The sequence below is a fragment of the Exophiala aquamarina genome (assembly GCF_000709125.1).
Source record: "Exophiala aquamarina CBS 119918 chromosome Unknown aczIA-supercont1.2, whole genome shotgun sequence".
Lineage (NCBI taxonomy): Eukaryota > Fungi > Ascomycota > Eurotiomycetes > Chaetothyriales > Herpotrichiellaceae > Exophiala > Exophiala aquamarina.
Genome location: NW_013550586.1, coordinates 1,851,222 through 1,866,945, shown reverse-complemented (window position 1 = coordinate 1,866,945; position 15,724 = coordinate 1,851,222). Strand labels below are relative to the sequence as shown.

Sequence of the window (15,724 nt, the reverse complement as noted above, 5' to 3'; positions counted from 1 at the left end):
AAGTTGGTTCACTACATGAGCCTGCAAAGAATACTGCACGTATTTGCACATCTCCCATCGATCGAGTCAAACAATCGAGTCAAATCGTACCTCAGTTTTTGGTTTTCAATCGTTTCTTTGACATTTTCCTTCTGGAAGCGACGCCTGGTGCTTGGCTTGAAGGCCACGCGGAATATCTAAATACTTGGGTTCTCATGTTTTCGTGAGAATCCTTTTCCTTCAAACGAAAACCAATTCCATCCACAGAATTATTGAAGCCCACAGGATGATTTTCCCATGCGTGTTACCTCCAACATCTTTCGTTTGCCAGTCAAGACAGACGGCGCATGTCCAATTCCGTTTACTCCTCCGAGTCCATTCCATGAAGGCCCTTCAAAGCTGGCCCCAGTATCATAAGTTCATACCTTCGTCGCGCGGAAGCTGCGACTCATCGACCTTGTGATCTCTATTGGGTTTCCGTCCGTTTAACCCCGCCCAGTGTCACCATCAATCCATGCCTTCGTTGCGCCGAAGCAGCAACCCATCGGCCTTGTCGTCCTGTAGCTAGATGTTGTAGCTTCGTGATCACCCATGGCCAGATTGGTCACTGGTCCCAAGCCCCTTTCATCTTCTGCTTCCCCATCTATGCCTGTCTTCTGCGCCCTGCATCAGGTGCCCAGCCAGGACGGAGAACTCTGTCTTGGCCATCGTTGTGGCCTGGCTGATGGCCTTGAGCCTCTGCAGCTGCTTTGAATTCTGCTGCACGCTGGCGTTTGTGCTGGACTTTACGGCCACCTCTCTTACGCGGTTTTCTAATAGGCTCGCCGCCGTTACCGGTTTCATGGTCATCTGGCTCGGAGCTCTCTTGAGAGACCTCCTGCTCAACGTTGGCCCACCTACTCTGGCCCAGTTCGGTGGCAGGCGTAGGAGGGGCTGTGAGTGTGCCAGTAGATTGATCCGGGATTGGGTCCATTGCAGAATCTGCGGGTGAGGCAGGAGCTGCTTGGTCAGTTGGAGCAGCGAATTTACTCTGACCGAGTCCCTTGGCTGGAAGGACACGGGTAGCACCAGATCTAGGGGTTTGATTGTTGTTTCTAGGTCCCCTTGGTACAATCATGCCATCGTGGGTGGTCGTATGATCATCCTCTCGATGACTCTCTCCTGCCCTTGCCTGATCGTTGATGTGTGTTGCGCTGGCTTCTTGGACCTGGTCTTCTGGATCGCCGACAAGAGTCTGCTGGGTGGATTTCGCTTGCTTGTAAGCCTCGATCTCTTTCTGGGCCTGATACCGTCCCACGATAGCGGTGCGTAGCTTGTCGTTCAATTTGGTAGCCTGCATGGCAGAGTTCTTTTCGAGTTCTTCAATCTTCCTCCCAAGCTCATGCACCTTCAGGGAGTGGCTCTTGCTAAGATCTGAGATCTCGTCGCAGTGGACCAACTGGGTCTTGCTGATGAATTCTGCAAGCTCTTGCTTTTCGTGCTTGAGGCGACTGTTTTCTTCGGAGGCCGTCCCAATACGGAGCACAAGTTCCTTGTTCCTATTCTCAGATTCGAAAAGAACTAAACTGAGGCCATCTCTCTCCTGGATGACTCTGCCTTTCTCCTGGGTGAGGTCACATTTCTCCTGAATGAGACTCGCTATCTCCTGGATGGCTTGATCGAGCTCACGATTGAAGTTTTGCGTCGCCTGTACATCTGCATGGTGCCCGTCATTCATGGCCTTGATCTTTTTCTCGAGCAGCTGTCTGTGTTTCTCCAGTATTTCCTTTTGATGGGAGCAGTTGATGTACCTGAAAAGAGTAGTAAGCGAGCACAAGTAGAGGTAGAGTAAACTCAGCAAGAAATTATTCTTGGTTTCGCGGGTGAACCACTTATACCACCTGGTGGCCTCGGTGGTGATGCAATTATTGCTGACTTGGCTCCCAAACCACTTGAACCACTCCTTGCACCTGGCGATCAGGTTGAGGCTGGTGATCCGCTCGTACCACCCCTTGTCCTCGACGGTCGGGTTGTGGTTATCAGTCACATTCGAGGCGACGACTTCCTCAACCTCAATCATGATTGGGTCGGTGGGTGGCTTCAAGGGCAAGTCGTGCATGACGAGGATTGAGGGAAGTTGGGGGCTCGGACAAACGGGAGAGAAGGCGGTCTGTTCGATGAGAAAGAGTGAACAGGTGTTGATAGCAATTGGAGGTCCGACAGCTCCACCGTCAGCAGGAAAGATGTCAACTCGCTCCAGGAATTGAGAAGTCTGGAACCAGGGGATTGCCAGTTCAGAAGGAATGGATTCGGAGACGATGATAGCGGGAGGATTGGGATTGATCCATGAGCTCAAGATCATTCCTATGGCCCAGGTGGCCATCATGAAGAGACGTGGGTCTATGGTGGTGTTTTGATGACAGTTAAATATTTTATGATTCAGCTCCGGTAGAGGGCGTTCTGACTTGGGCTGATTACCTTGGCTTTAGAAGAGAATCGAGGTGTATGAGATTTATTGCTGTGTTCACTGTGAAGCCAGAGGATGATGGTCTGACTGAGCCAATCACTGGTGTGACAAGGACCGGTGGACTGGATTGTATGTGAGATGAACAAGGTAGTCGCGAGGTTGAGCGAATAAAGAAACAAAGGCTGACACCGCGGTCTCGACTCTGTGAGCTATGATGATAGCCTTGGTACTGAATGACTGGTGTGAGAACAACAAAGGCAGTCTGCTTGGTCCTTTGTGCCGAGATTGGTATCGAAGTGTGCGGAGAGAGGTGGGCAGGTAGGTCTCTGGAGGTGACTAGGGTTTCACGTCCGAAAAGAGGTTCGAGGTAAGAGACGAGAGGATGGAGAGTGTTGTGGCGGGTGCTGTGGGAGATAGAAGCTAGAACATAGAAGCAGTTCAGAGCTTGATGACCTTGATATCTGATGGACTTGGTGGATGGGTAGAGAGAAGAAATTGGTTCAAAAGGCGCGGTTGACGAGAAGCTCAGATTGGCTTTACCGATGTGTGAAGATGTTAAGTGCGCAGTAACAGTAGTAGCAGCAGCCAACTGACTGTAGCATTCACCACCACCACCACCATGCTAGTGAGATGTGAAGAAACAATATCCTGTGAGGCAGTCCAGCCTTCTGCCAAGCGGCAAGGTTTTGCACCACAAGTGGCTAGATTACCATCGGGTGATCTTCAGGCAGCATCCTGCAATGATGCTGGACACACGTGGGCCCCGGGAGAGGAGAAGGAAGGGGAAAGATAATAAGGCAATGGAAAGAATATGTTGAGTGGCATGTAATGGGGTATCGATATTGTACACTCGTAGCCAGAAAGGTTGACCACAATATGTAATACTTAGAGAAAAAATCCAGCCCATGTCTTACTTCAACACCTTCAACGCCGGCAGGGAGACCAAAGTCGGTCTCGCAATGTGAATGCTGGAGAGATTGGTGAAATTCTTATGGTCATTGGTTCGGCATCATTCCTTCATTCAAATTATCGCTCAAGACGAAATCGTTATAGCCCTGCTGCCCAAAATCGGCCCAGTCCCATTCAAATGTCATGGGCATCTGCCAAAGATCTTGAGGAACGAAAGGTTGTTGGAAAGATCCGACATTGAGAGGTGACATGGTAGAGCTTGGAAGGTTCTGATTGAGGAGATCGGGACTGAGACCCGTCTGTGGCAGCATGTCTAAGTAGTCACTCTCGAACGCGGCCATATTGGAAAAGGGGACATTAGGGTTGATCCCATTCAGGTGAACGTGGTTGTTCAGAGGAGTATTGGGCATGTTCGATGAAGGCAGAGTTGAAGGTGCAAGAGGAGAACCTCCGTTGGCGCTTGACCTTCGAGAACCAGCTGCACGCCCATTCAGCTGGGATTGTATTTGTGACATGGCGGACTGGTTGACCCGGAGAACTTCTTCGGGGACCAGCCTGCGCTTCCGCTTCGATCCTTCTTTCTCGGCCTTTTCAATCACCACTCGGGCGATTCGTGCGAACTCGGCGCAAACTGTAAGCATGCGGGTAAGCGATCCAGTATCTTCATCGTGCGAGACATTGGTCAAGAAATTCACTACGAGATCCATGAGCTTGATGTCGGCTCGGGCGCGGGTATCTTGCGGGTTTTGCAAGATGTTGGCAAAGAGTGTTACCAACGCAGAGACTGGAAAGTACAAAACTAGCCAGACGCAGGCAAAGTCGCCCTGGGGGATGTATTTGATGAGGTGTATCGAGGCTCGAGCGGCTGAAACGCAAAGCGCTGCAGATGAAAAGACACGGGGATTGAGGGGTCGTGCGTTGAGTCCTTGTATAGCGTATTCGGATAAACGGCTGGTCCAGTAGCCGTGGTGAACCGACATGCGATGGATTGTGGTCAAACAATTATAGTAGGAGAAGTGTAGGACGACAATGTGCAGTATGAGAGGGGTGTGCGCCGTCTTGATTTCGTGCTCTGGTCGAAAGTCCAGCGGTATGCTGTCTTTCCAAGCCTCGAGTTCTTTGTCAAGTTCGCCGATTGTGTTGAGAAGTTCACCATCGCTCTGTTTTGAGGCTCTGACGGAGTACAACTGGCGATAGACTTTGCTGGAAATGATGGCGAACTCACACATCAGGCGGAATAAGTTGATCTTTCCCTTGCCGTCTGCGAGCGGTACGTTGCCAATGTTATCCGGGGGATCCTCAGAAGGAAGTTCGACGTTCATATCGTCATCATCTTGTGCGGGCGGCCGGCCGGCACGGAGGCAGGTATCTTTGTCCAGTAGATAGGCGATCCAGAACACTCGTTTGCGCTGTTCAGCTTCGATGGGATTCAGATTGAATGCAGAGCCACGCTTGTGAAGGCCAATGGTATGTGAGCATCGAATGGCAGCGGCAATTAGGAAGAAGGATGGTTGCGGATTTGGCGTCCCTTGAAGAAACAAAGCCATACCTAAGAGAGCTTGCACACTGAGGAGATCGGTGTTTCGCATGGTCAATTCGGTGATGACTCCCATTGCGTTCTTGAGGTAGAGCCAAGCTTTTTGGTCGTCCTCTTGTGGGACGACATTGCTCATGACTCTGATGCGGTATGCGATAGCCAGAGCAACATTGATGCTGGCCCACCAACCACTCCCCTCGTAGGGGTCTTTCGAATACTGCTTGTCGACTAGATGCATGAATGTTGGCTCGTGGAACAAGGGAAACATGCAGTTGAAGTTTTCAAAGAAGTCCTTGAACAAAGACAAGGCTTCTTCCTTCGGGGGAAGTGGCTTGAAAACACGACGGACAAAGATGTCTCCGAAGACCTCGGGCTTCCAATATTGCCACTTGTTTTCTTCTTCGTTGACGGCATTTTGAATGGTTTCTTGAAATGAGGCATCTCCAGTTTTTTCATTGACCCACTCGATGCCTTTAGATGAAAAGATGGAAAATGCCGAAGATGAGCCTTGGTGTGTGTCAGCTAGGTTTCCCGAGTTAGGGGCGGACTCAACACCTGAACTTACCAATATATCTCGTCTCGCCAACATTGTTGGTAACTAGTGAGCACATGGCCTCGGAGAGGTTCTCGACATCCTCACGACCGGTCTTTTCGCCCTCAGTGCTGGGAGAGCCGACGGTTTCACGGGGGGTATTGTTTGAATCTGGTTGAGAGCCCGGTCTGGGAGAACCTTCGGCCATGGAGGGCGCGCTGCTCTTGACGCCTGCGGGAGAGTTTGTTCTATGAACAGAAGGTTCTCTGGCGGATGCCTTTTCCGCAAGGCGCTTCTCCAAAGTCCCCAGATCAGTCCTGCCGGCTTCCTCTTCGGTCAACAGGCCAGACATGCGCAGGAGAGACTCCATGCGGCCCAGGCGGTTTTCTAGTCCTTCAATATATTTCGCTCTGGAGAGAAGATTAGCAACGAGATATTGAGACGATTCTGAAATAGAGACCCACCCTTTGGGGGGATTGCGTTTCTTCTCGACCTGTGTAAATACACACTCCGTTTTATAGTTGATGCAATGGCCACATTTGGGCATCTTCCCATCACACTTGATCTTTTTCTTTCTACACATGTCACATGCCTACAGAGATATATGAGAAGGGTTTCTGTTTCAGTTGATGCGGATGGCTGAGCATACCCTTGCAATTCTCCTCCGCTTTGGATCATTATCGTCGAGACCAGCGTCGTTAAGATCGCCGAAGTAGCTCCCAGGAGGTAAGGTGGGAGGGATAGGGCTTCCGTCGGGGTGGTAGGCGCCGAATATCTGAGGAGGTTGCTGTGATACGAACTGGGAGATATCATAGCCCATTGCATCGATACTTCCACGATGATGGTCCATGGTTGCTCCCAGAACTGCGACCGTCCGGTCTCTTCTTCCGTTTGGGGGGATTGGGGTGTACGGTCACAAGGTAAGATGCAGTATAAGGTAGGTCAAATTGATTTTTATGAGGTCAACTATGAGGGTCGATAAGCCAATCGGCTCATGGTGTGAGGTGGGCGAGAAAGTCGAGCCGACAGGAACTTGATGGCAAGGGTATACACGTACAGGACAGGTGCTTGCGCTTCTGCCTGTGCCTGTGGCCGTGCTTGTGCCTGCGGTCTGTGAAGCCGTTGGATGCAGGTGGGGAGTCAGGGCAGAACAGAGGCAAAGCTCATAAGCCCGAGGAGAGAAGAGGCCTGGTGGTGAGTGCTGATGCTCGGTACAGCAAGGGAGGAGGTAATACGAAGAAAGTCAGAAGTGTTCTCTGAGGGGTGAAGTCTGAGTTCTGAGACAGAGAGATGGATGGCAAGCAAGGCGATCAATTGGGCGGTAATATGGTGGGTGTGGTTAATAATTGATAGAATCATACCTGGAACTCAATTGAAGGCGATACGAAGGATTACGGCAATTACGAGACGAGGGCGGAACAGGGGGGAGGGAACAAGGAAGGTGCAGGTGAAGGTGCAGGTGCAGGTGCAGGTGGGTGGGTGCGGGTATGGGCGTTCGGTGGACAGGAGCCACCGTGTGGCATGGCATTGGCATTGGCATGGAACAGCAGAAAACAGAATACGGAGGACAGAATAGGCGGTGGCCCGAGGCGAGCACGAGGGACGAGAACTGAGAAATGCCAGCGTGTATTATTGTGTCCTCCGTACTCGTCTTGGAGAAAATGGGTGCCGGGTTGGCAATGACGTGACGTGGTGGTCGCAGCCTGAAGCCTGAGCAAAAACCTGAGCCTTGGGGGTGTTTCACGTGATGCTTGAGCCCTGAAGAGTCAAGACTATGTCATTGAAGACCTTATTGCAGAGTCGACTCTGAAACGTCGCGGACAGGGCTTCAGGCCTCAACTTGGCACAGCCAGGCACCTGCGTTTCTCAGCATGCTCACTGCTAAACCCCTCGCTAGTCGATGGCTTATCTCAGTTGGTACTTGGTTGCCTCTAGGTGGACTGCTCGCCGGCACTCACCCTGGTCAGTGCTTGATGGCGTTGCGATAGGCCGAGGATCAGGGTCCGCTTAAGTCATTCCCCGTCAGGATGACACCTAGACGGGTAACCCCACAGCGCCAGTCGGAACTAGCAACTACTAGAATCGCCCGCAGTGGCCTGGTTTCTGCAGCTTCTAGGCTTGGAACTTAGGGCGGGGAGCTTGGGACACCAGGAGGAGGCCCGTGAGGCTAACCATTCGCTTGGGTTGAACGATGTCAGACTTGACCATGGGAGGATTTCCCGAGTCCTGGCGTAGGCTGTTATGCTGCCTCTCGGGGTTAACAGTTCGCTCAGCCATACGAAGAAGCCTACTCGCTAATGCACAGGTGTAAGAGATATGAGATGTGTGGGAGGTTTGATCATCCACATGGCACACAATGCGTATCAGGCTTGATTTCCCACACAGGCTAATTGCTCGGGGATGATGGCATGAGTATCACTAGGATTGATCAAGAACCGCGAGCTGCGAGTAGTCGTACTCCGTCTGCAGTACCCGTACGGAGTACTCTCCAGGTGGTTCTCTCACTACGAGTCCCCGAGTAGTATACGGATCGCCCATACGCATTGGCTTGCTAACCCGATCTCGTTTAAATGTCTTGGTTGTTGACCATTAGGTACCTGCTCGTATTGCAGCCTTTGAGATCTCGCATTTAGGATAGGGAGTACATGCTTCCAGCCCATCCGTATCTCCAGGACTCTACTGTACGAGTATGTCTCCAGAAGTCAGCATGTGGCCCCGTATCTACAACGTGGCTTCTTTGGTCTCCAAGACGCCTTAGATTTTTCTAGGGTCATGATGATCCCCACCTTGGTGGGCAATTGACACGAGACCGAAAGCGACCATCAAAGCCAACATCGCCTCGTCCACGGGGTCTCCACGGATCCAGGTACACACTTTCCTCAAGGGTTGTTCATTCGCCGTTTGTTTAATTTACTGAATATGCAGTACGGAGTACAGTACTCGGTAGTGCCCTCTCTGAAGCTCAATCTCAAGTCATGGGATCATCAGAGCATCGCCTAGAGAGTACTCCTAACTACCAACACTCACAACCCAGTCAAGCCTCAAAGCTTGATCGCGAGCGTTGCACGAGATCTTGCCATCGGGTAACTAGGCCCTTCAGCCTTTACGCGTACTCGTACGGAGTACGGATCCTCCCTATTCAATCCTGCCAACCGCGCACGGAGTGCGGAGGGAAAAGGCACCGAAAACTCCGCCGCACCCGAGAATCGTGGTTGTCTCCGTCCGGGTGGTTCGATAAAAGCCATTTTGCACCACTCGTACGCCTGGAACTTGGGGACTGCACTGTCCTCCGCGACAAACCAGTTTTCTTTACTATTCGTACACTTGACTTACTGACAACTGTACTCCATAGTGTAGATCCCAACGGGAGTCTAATCCGTCCGCGGCGACTGTAAAGCCCGAAACGGCGGCCCCTATGCCCCCGAGTACTCGGGACTTGCCATCGACTGTTTCCTGCACGTCCACAAAGAGGGCATGCTTCATGCAGCCTGTATGAGTCTCAATGATGATGATCATCATCATCAACCTCAATGAGGACTCTCAGCCAGCGATCTGGGGCCGGGAAATGGGAAGACTGCCGAATTCTCAACAGTGCTTTGTGCTTGTCGGATTTTAACAATTACTCAGGATTCCGCGCTTGATCCCTGGACAGAAATGGACGTTTTCGGCCGAAAGCGCGCACAAAAAAAAGGCCAGCTTTAGCAGCCCAAAAAAACCTGCCGGCCGAGTGGTCAACAAACGCCTCTCCGGTTCTTTCTCATTCTTCCACTCCGCCAATTCTATCATTTCCTGTTTTGTCATGTCTCTGCCAATCTCTCTTGTCTAACCCTTGCTCCAAATCGAGCAAAAAAGGGCCCAAACGATTTAGCTTTCCTCTTCCGCTTCGCCGTCAATCTTCTCGAGTGGATCCCACCCAACCCTTCCTATTATCACATACACATCCCTGTCTTCCTTCCGCTACACGCCATAGAGCCGGGGATATGAGGGACAGCAAGACCCGCCAGCCCATCCATCTCGGCTGAGCCATTTTTCCCAACTTATCAATTTTCCCCCGCGAGAGAGAGCCCATCTCGAAGTAAACAAAACTGCCGAGTCGCGAAGATCGATAAGCGTGTCTGTCTTTAAGAAGTGGAGATATCCCACGAGCCGCGGTGTGCCCTAACGGATGTCTAATCCCCTGGTTGACCTTTTTCTAACTTGCCTTTTCGATTCGATTCGATGCTTCCGGGCAACCTGACCGAGCACACGAAGATACTTTGCATGATGCAATGGTGGCATGTGCTGCGGTCTCAGCCTTCTCGATCGGACCAAAACGGTGCTGTGCCTCCTGCTTACCCTGTTCGAGCTCGTCGTGTGACCCTTCCTGCCTTCAAATGTAAGTTTTATACCTACCTGTCTTCCTTCCGGGAACCAGGCCCAGGCCCAGTCTTGAGTCTTGAGTCTTGACTCGCGCAGCTCCAGTGTGTTGAAGGCACCTTCACCGATCCTGTACTCGATACTCGGTATTGGAACCCCGATGTAGGAAGCTTTAAAGCGCATGGACCAGTCAAATGTGAAAGATGGGAATGTTTGTATGTACTGCAAATAAGCCACTGATTTGTCTTCCTCTCTGTTCTATGATACTCGTGGATGGGGTGTGTTTTCGTAAGGTAGGCCATTGATCTGCCTGACAAAGGTGGAGTGTTTGCGCAAGTCAGTAAGCCATTGATTTGCCATCCAATTCTGCCCTATGGTATGCACTATTGCACGATAATCCTGGCATCTAGTGAACGCGTCTACTGGTCAGCAACATCAAGGGAAGTCAACCAAGTACTTTTTCTTTCAATTCTGTCTTGTGGTACAGAGCACAACTATCGAGTTGCTGGGGTATCAATCATAACCATGAATATCATGTCTCATCAGTGGCAGACAGAGTCAATGCAAACAGGAGATATGCTTCCCCCTGTCCATCTTGGTAAACTCTGACGTGCAATGGCTTCCATGCTGGTCTCTTCCAGACGTGCCTTATCATCCCTCTGTGCCTTGTCTCTGCAATAAACTTTCAGTGCTGATGTCGTCGTCGTCGTTCGTTGTTCAAGTATCCCATTCTTCAACTTTCAGTCGGTGGTTCCATCTGTGGTCCTTTATCCCCATCCTACACTTCTCAGCGCGGATTTGCGGCTGTTCTTCGTTGTTCAGGTATTTCCCGTCCCGACGTTCCTTCAGTGGTTCCTCCATCACGGTCCCACAACTTCTCAGCGCTGATTCGCAGCTGTTCTTCGTTGTTCAAGTCATCCTTTCCTGACTCCCAATACAAAACCTCCCAAGTCTCTCAGTCATCCTTTCACTCCTTTCTTGCAGCTTTCTCCGCCTTCTTAATGCGCTTGATGTTGTTCACAACCTCCCAGCAATGATCAATGGCAAACTGCGGATTCCCACGCAGGAAACTCTGTCCCGCCATGGTGCGTAGCCACGCAGGGTTCTCTAGTGCCCAGCTCCATCTGATTTGAAGCATACCAGTTCTCGCGTTGATATCCCATCTGGGAATTAAGGAATTCGACGCTGGCTCAATTCGTTCGAGCGCGCGGTCGATTCTTCCTCTCAAGTAGCCTGGCCGCTCCCAGTCATCGGGATTCTCGGGCGGCTCGGTCGATGAGGTGTCGGATTGTGCGTCGTCTTCGGCGTCGCGGTCTTCGTTGCTTTGTGGATCTAGGAACAGGCCCGGGATCGGAGCTCTCTGCTCCTGTTGTTCCTGCTGCTGCTGACGAGGGAGGAACAGACCCGGGATCTCATGGGGCGGTCGTCTATCAAGCTCAGAACCGGCGCTGGACATTTCAGAGCAAGAATCACTCTCATAATCATAGACGGTCTTTTCGTCGTCGTCAATCTCATCACTCTCATTGCTGTAGTCTGGACGTGATGGAGATTGCACCGCATGCGAGATCTCGTCATCGCCTTGAGAGCCAGACTCGTAGTCTTGGAGTAAATCGTTGTTGATCTCCATGTCCAACTCTTCCCGAGACATTGCTTCTAGTCTAGCCTGGCTGGTATGGTCGTCATGAGACTGCTCTTGTGTGGTCGGCTCACCGGCATTGTTGTTTTGAGCTTGGTCTTGTAGGATCTCCTCAACGGCATTGCTGGGAGTCAGGTCCACGAGGCCTAAGGCGCGATTCTCTTGCCAATCGTTGAAGGGTTGATTTCCGTTCTCGGTATCGAAATTCTGATTGAATTCCAGAATGAGACCAAGTCCCTCGAGCCCATCTTGGCTTGCACTAGTCTGTGTCAAAGACTGCTGTTGTCCAACGGTATCATAGTCAGTGAAGGTGATCTGTGGCATTGTGCTGTCGGAGGGTGGATTTCCGTTTGCCGCATCATCATTCAGATTGAAATCCAGAAAATGATTAACGGCAAGGCTGTTGAGCTCCTCTTGGTTTGTGCTCTGCTGTGGGGAAGGCTCCTGTTGTCTAGCGGTATCGTATCCGGTGAGGGCGATCTGCGGCAACGTGCCATTGGAGGGTTGATGTCCATTTGCTGTATCATCATTCAGATTGAATTCCTCGATAAAGTTGAGACCAGTGTTAAACAGCTCATCTGGGTTTACATTGTTCTGTGCGAAGGGCTGTTGTTGGCCAGCAGCATCGTAAACAGAGAAGGCGTCCTGCGGCATTGTAGTGTCGGAGTTGTTGAAGTTTTCTAATTCGTCCGCGTATGTATATCCAGAGGACATATCCGACGCTGGAGCAATCGGCGCGAAGGCGCTCTGTTGGAAGATCGGAAGCAAATCCGTCTCCATCAGGTCATCGAACCTCGGATCCTCCTGCAGCATTGCTGAAGCAGCTTCTGCGTCTCCCATCTCTTGATCTCCGTCATCAAATGGCTCTTGTTCTCCATATTGAGCCGTTTCTTGGCCCCATTTGTTATAGAAACAGCCACCGAGGTCTTGAACGTTCAGGACGAGGTTATCCTCGTCCGGAGAGGTGTTCATAGCGTTAGCCATGTACTCAGAGATGGCATCCTGGAAATAATCTCCAGGAGCACCTCGGACATCATCTGTGTCCATGTCCTCTCCTTCGTTCACGATCTCCATGGCGTCCTCGGGAGCCGGAGTCAGAGCCACATCTCCCATGCTGGTGATGATGGCGTCCAATCCGCCCAAATCGCCTCCTTGCACCGCAGGTTGACTTGGGTCACAGTCTTCCCACGTGACTCCATCAGTCTCTTCGCCATCATCATTGGATTTGGAGCTCTGGGACTTGTCATCGTCACTGTCAGAGTCCTCATCACCGGTCTCCCGGTATCCATTTGCCGATGATTGCGTGGCTTGTGGAGGTGGAATCAGAACAAGAGAGATTTCAATAGATGGCTCAGACTCGATGGTGGTGTTAGTGACGATGGCTCCGACAGTCCGAGAGCTGGTTGCGTCCGGCTCAAGAATGGAAGACGTATCAGCATTTGGTTCAGCTTGTTCAAGTGATGATTGACTGCTTTCTTCCTTGGGCTCATCAGTGGTTTTGGCTACACTCGATGATGTCTCTGCTTCCAAAGACTCGGAAATTGATTGATACGTGGGGTTCGTCAGAGAAGCACTCGGAAGGACCAGCCCACGCAAGTGTTCGGGAACGTCCTCTTGGCTGAAATGTTCTTGATCATTTGAAGCAGTGGAGAAATGTTGACCATCAAGCCCGGGTCCGTCATATTCATTGCGACACTGACGGTTTTCGTTCGATAAAGCAGCAGGCTTGTTGTCATTGCCATCGAAGTCGTCTTCGGCATCGGTATTGTCGCCGCCGTCATGTTCTCTATCAATTGAAGCAGAGTCGAAGCGTTGACCGGTTGGCCCAAATTGGCTGCGACAAGCAGGGAGGTGAAGGCCATTCCTATCCTCATTGTTATCGCCGTCGTCGCCGTCGTCGTCGTCGCCGTCGTCGTCATTGTACTGAGCACCAGGATTCCAATAGCTCTCTCCCATTTCAGTCGGTCTAAAACCTCCAGCCCATCCTCCAGTCAGAGGGGGACAGCCTCGAAGCTTTGCTCGTTGAACAGCTTCCCTCAAATCTGCCTTCGTAGTCTCAACTCGGAGCTTCCTCTGATCCTCCTCAAGGTCAATGATTGTTTGGAGCTCTGCATCTTTTCGGGCATTCGTCAACTTTTTCTGGCGTTTGTGCTCCTCCACCAGTTCTTCAAGTTGAAGTATTCTCTGCTCACGCTCGAGCTCCTTCACACAGTTCTCATATGCTCGAGTTTCCAACTCCGCTACCTTCTCGTGTATGTTGCGGGAGGTTTGATAGTATCTCTCTGAGACATTCGTCAGAACAAATGGGGCAATCTGAATTAGAATACCTAGACCGAAATTTACCGCCCAGAAGATTGGCCAGTAATTCCAAGCTTGTACGATTGCTCGCGGGAAAATCCGTAGTAGTGCAGACAGATATGACAGATATCCCACTAGAAAGTCACGCAACCAAATATTCCACGCTTCAATAACTGCACCTAGTACAAATCGGAGGGCTGCTAAATGGACTGGTAGCGACTCGCGTACCCAAGACATACAGCTTTCAGCAGCAGCTATCGGGTAAAGTTGTGGTATGGGAATGACATATTGATCCATCGACCGAGCGAGTTCAAGCAGGACTGGGACATTGCCGTCTGTTGGAGAGGGTAATATCTGAATGGGGTTAGGCTTGACTGCCAACGACTCGAGGAGAACGACTGAAGGACAGAGGTTTCTGTGTATGAAATAAGGTGGGAACGGGATATTTGGGCATTTGTTGTATGGAAAGGGAGGTACGTCTGTGCTGAGTTCGACCTCTGATATGACCTTAAGCACGTCCTCCTTGCCGGTGTGGACAAGAGTATTTGTGAAAATTGATGTTGTGGCCATGGGGAATTGCCCGTTTGTCATTATGGTGGTGAATGTCGAGTCTGTTACTGGTTTCCCGCTGTAAGCATCCGGCACAATAGCATTCCCTTCTGGAGAGACATCCTCAAAGACATCATTTGGATAGAGATGTGATTTCCCAGTGCTTGTGAAAAAGTGGTAATAGGCACGGCTCGAGCCTACATCGACGACTGACCAGGTGACGAAGCCGAGCCCTACAACAGTGGCACTACCTCCGACTGCTGTGAAAAGTTCCCACAGGTTGAATGCCGTGACGACTGGGGAGAGAAGAAGGAATAGAAGTAAGAGTCGTGGATTTAGGGGTGTCATGTTTGTCGGGAGTGCAAGGCTGAAGGAAAGGTTGTTGACGAAAAAGGGTCTTGATAGTGACCGCTGTGGTGTTTGACAAGTTGCGTTTGAGTTTGCGGATCGCAAGAGTGCTTGTTCGAGTGTGCTATGGAGAATTGAGATGTCCTATTGGACATTTGATGGCACGGACTGTGGGTGTCAAAGGAACTGATGAACGAGTGGAAGAAGAGATGGTGGTGTTAAGGTACAAGGATGGGTTGGGGAAAAGAGACAATGCGGTAAAGAAAGCATTGTTGTGAACTTGTGATGAAGGTATCAATGAGGGAATCCTTTGATTCACTGCCTGGACACATCTTCACTTCTGGAGGCCTCCTTTGCCAATTGTAGCTTTGATTGAGCTCACCTTATTCACCGTCCGCAGGCAGCCTACGACCTAGACAGTGTTGAGACGAGTGGAGAGAAGCCAAGATCTTCGTCCGACGAAGCTACGCTAGCAAAGAACATAGCATTAGCACAACTCTCCTACTCGTAGTTTGGTTTTTTCCCAGCTTTGCGGCAGTGTTTTCTCATGTCTGCAAAGTTGTAGCGCGGACGAGGCTCTCGAAGCCAGGGGTGCACCCCAGTTTGATCCCTGTACTGATTCCACGAAATCACCAAGAGTGCGCGCCATGATGGATAGCTGATAGAAATGGGGAAATTTGTGCCTGGACAGATCATAATTTCCCAAAAATTATTGCTATTGAGCTATTCTCGATGTTTCTAAAACTCGGAGAGTTCAATCCCCATTTGTTCAAATAAAGAAGGCCAAGCTTTTATTCGGCAAACAATACAGTACTGTAATTTACCAGCGCATCCGCCAACAGCTTCAAATGACATGAAATGGCAACACCTGCCTAATTCTGCTGTCATTTGTAGATCGGATGATGTCGATGGCTTAAACCAGAACGAACGGGTTCAAGTTGCACATGCTTGATAGCCAGGGATTGCTTGTCTTACCGATGGATACCTAGGCACCCCGACCTGAAAAGGGCAATACGGACTTTGAAAACCTGTTTCTGAAGTCCGTGTGCTTAGGGACACTGGCAGAGTGCTCAAGGCTATATCAATATGGAAAACTCTGGAATTCAACGTAGCCGTTCTCTTTGTTTCAAGGTC

At 50.7% G+C, this 15,724-nt stretch overlaps 1 protein-coding gene across 1 annotated transcript; it reads right to left on the bottom strand.

Annotated features, from left to right (window-relative positions):
- Nucleotides 1–3,420: 3,420 nt before the first annotated feature.
- A1O9_02495 (uncharacterized protein) lies at nucleotides 3,421–6,253 on the bottom strand (the record flags this gene model as incomplete). Its single annotated transcript, XM_013408067.1, has 4 exons — nucleotides 3,421–5,378; nucleotides 5,437–5,813; nucleotides 5,868–5,995; nucleotides 6,053–6,253. The coding sequence occupies 4 exons, from the start codon at nucleotides 6,251–6,253 to the stop codon at nucleotides 3,421–3,423; spliced, it is 2,664 nt and encodes an 887-aa protein (XP_013263521.1).
- Between the last annotated feature and the right edge of the window lie 9,471 nt (nucleotides 6,254–15,724).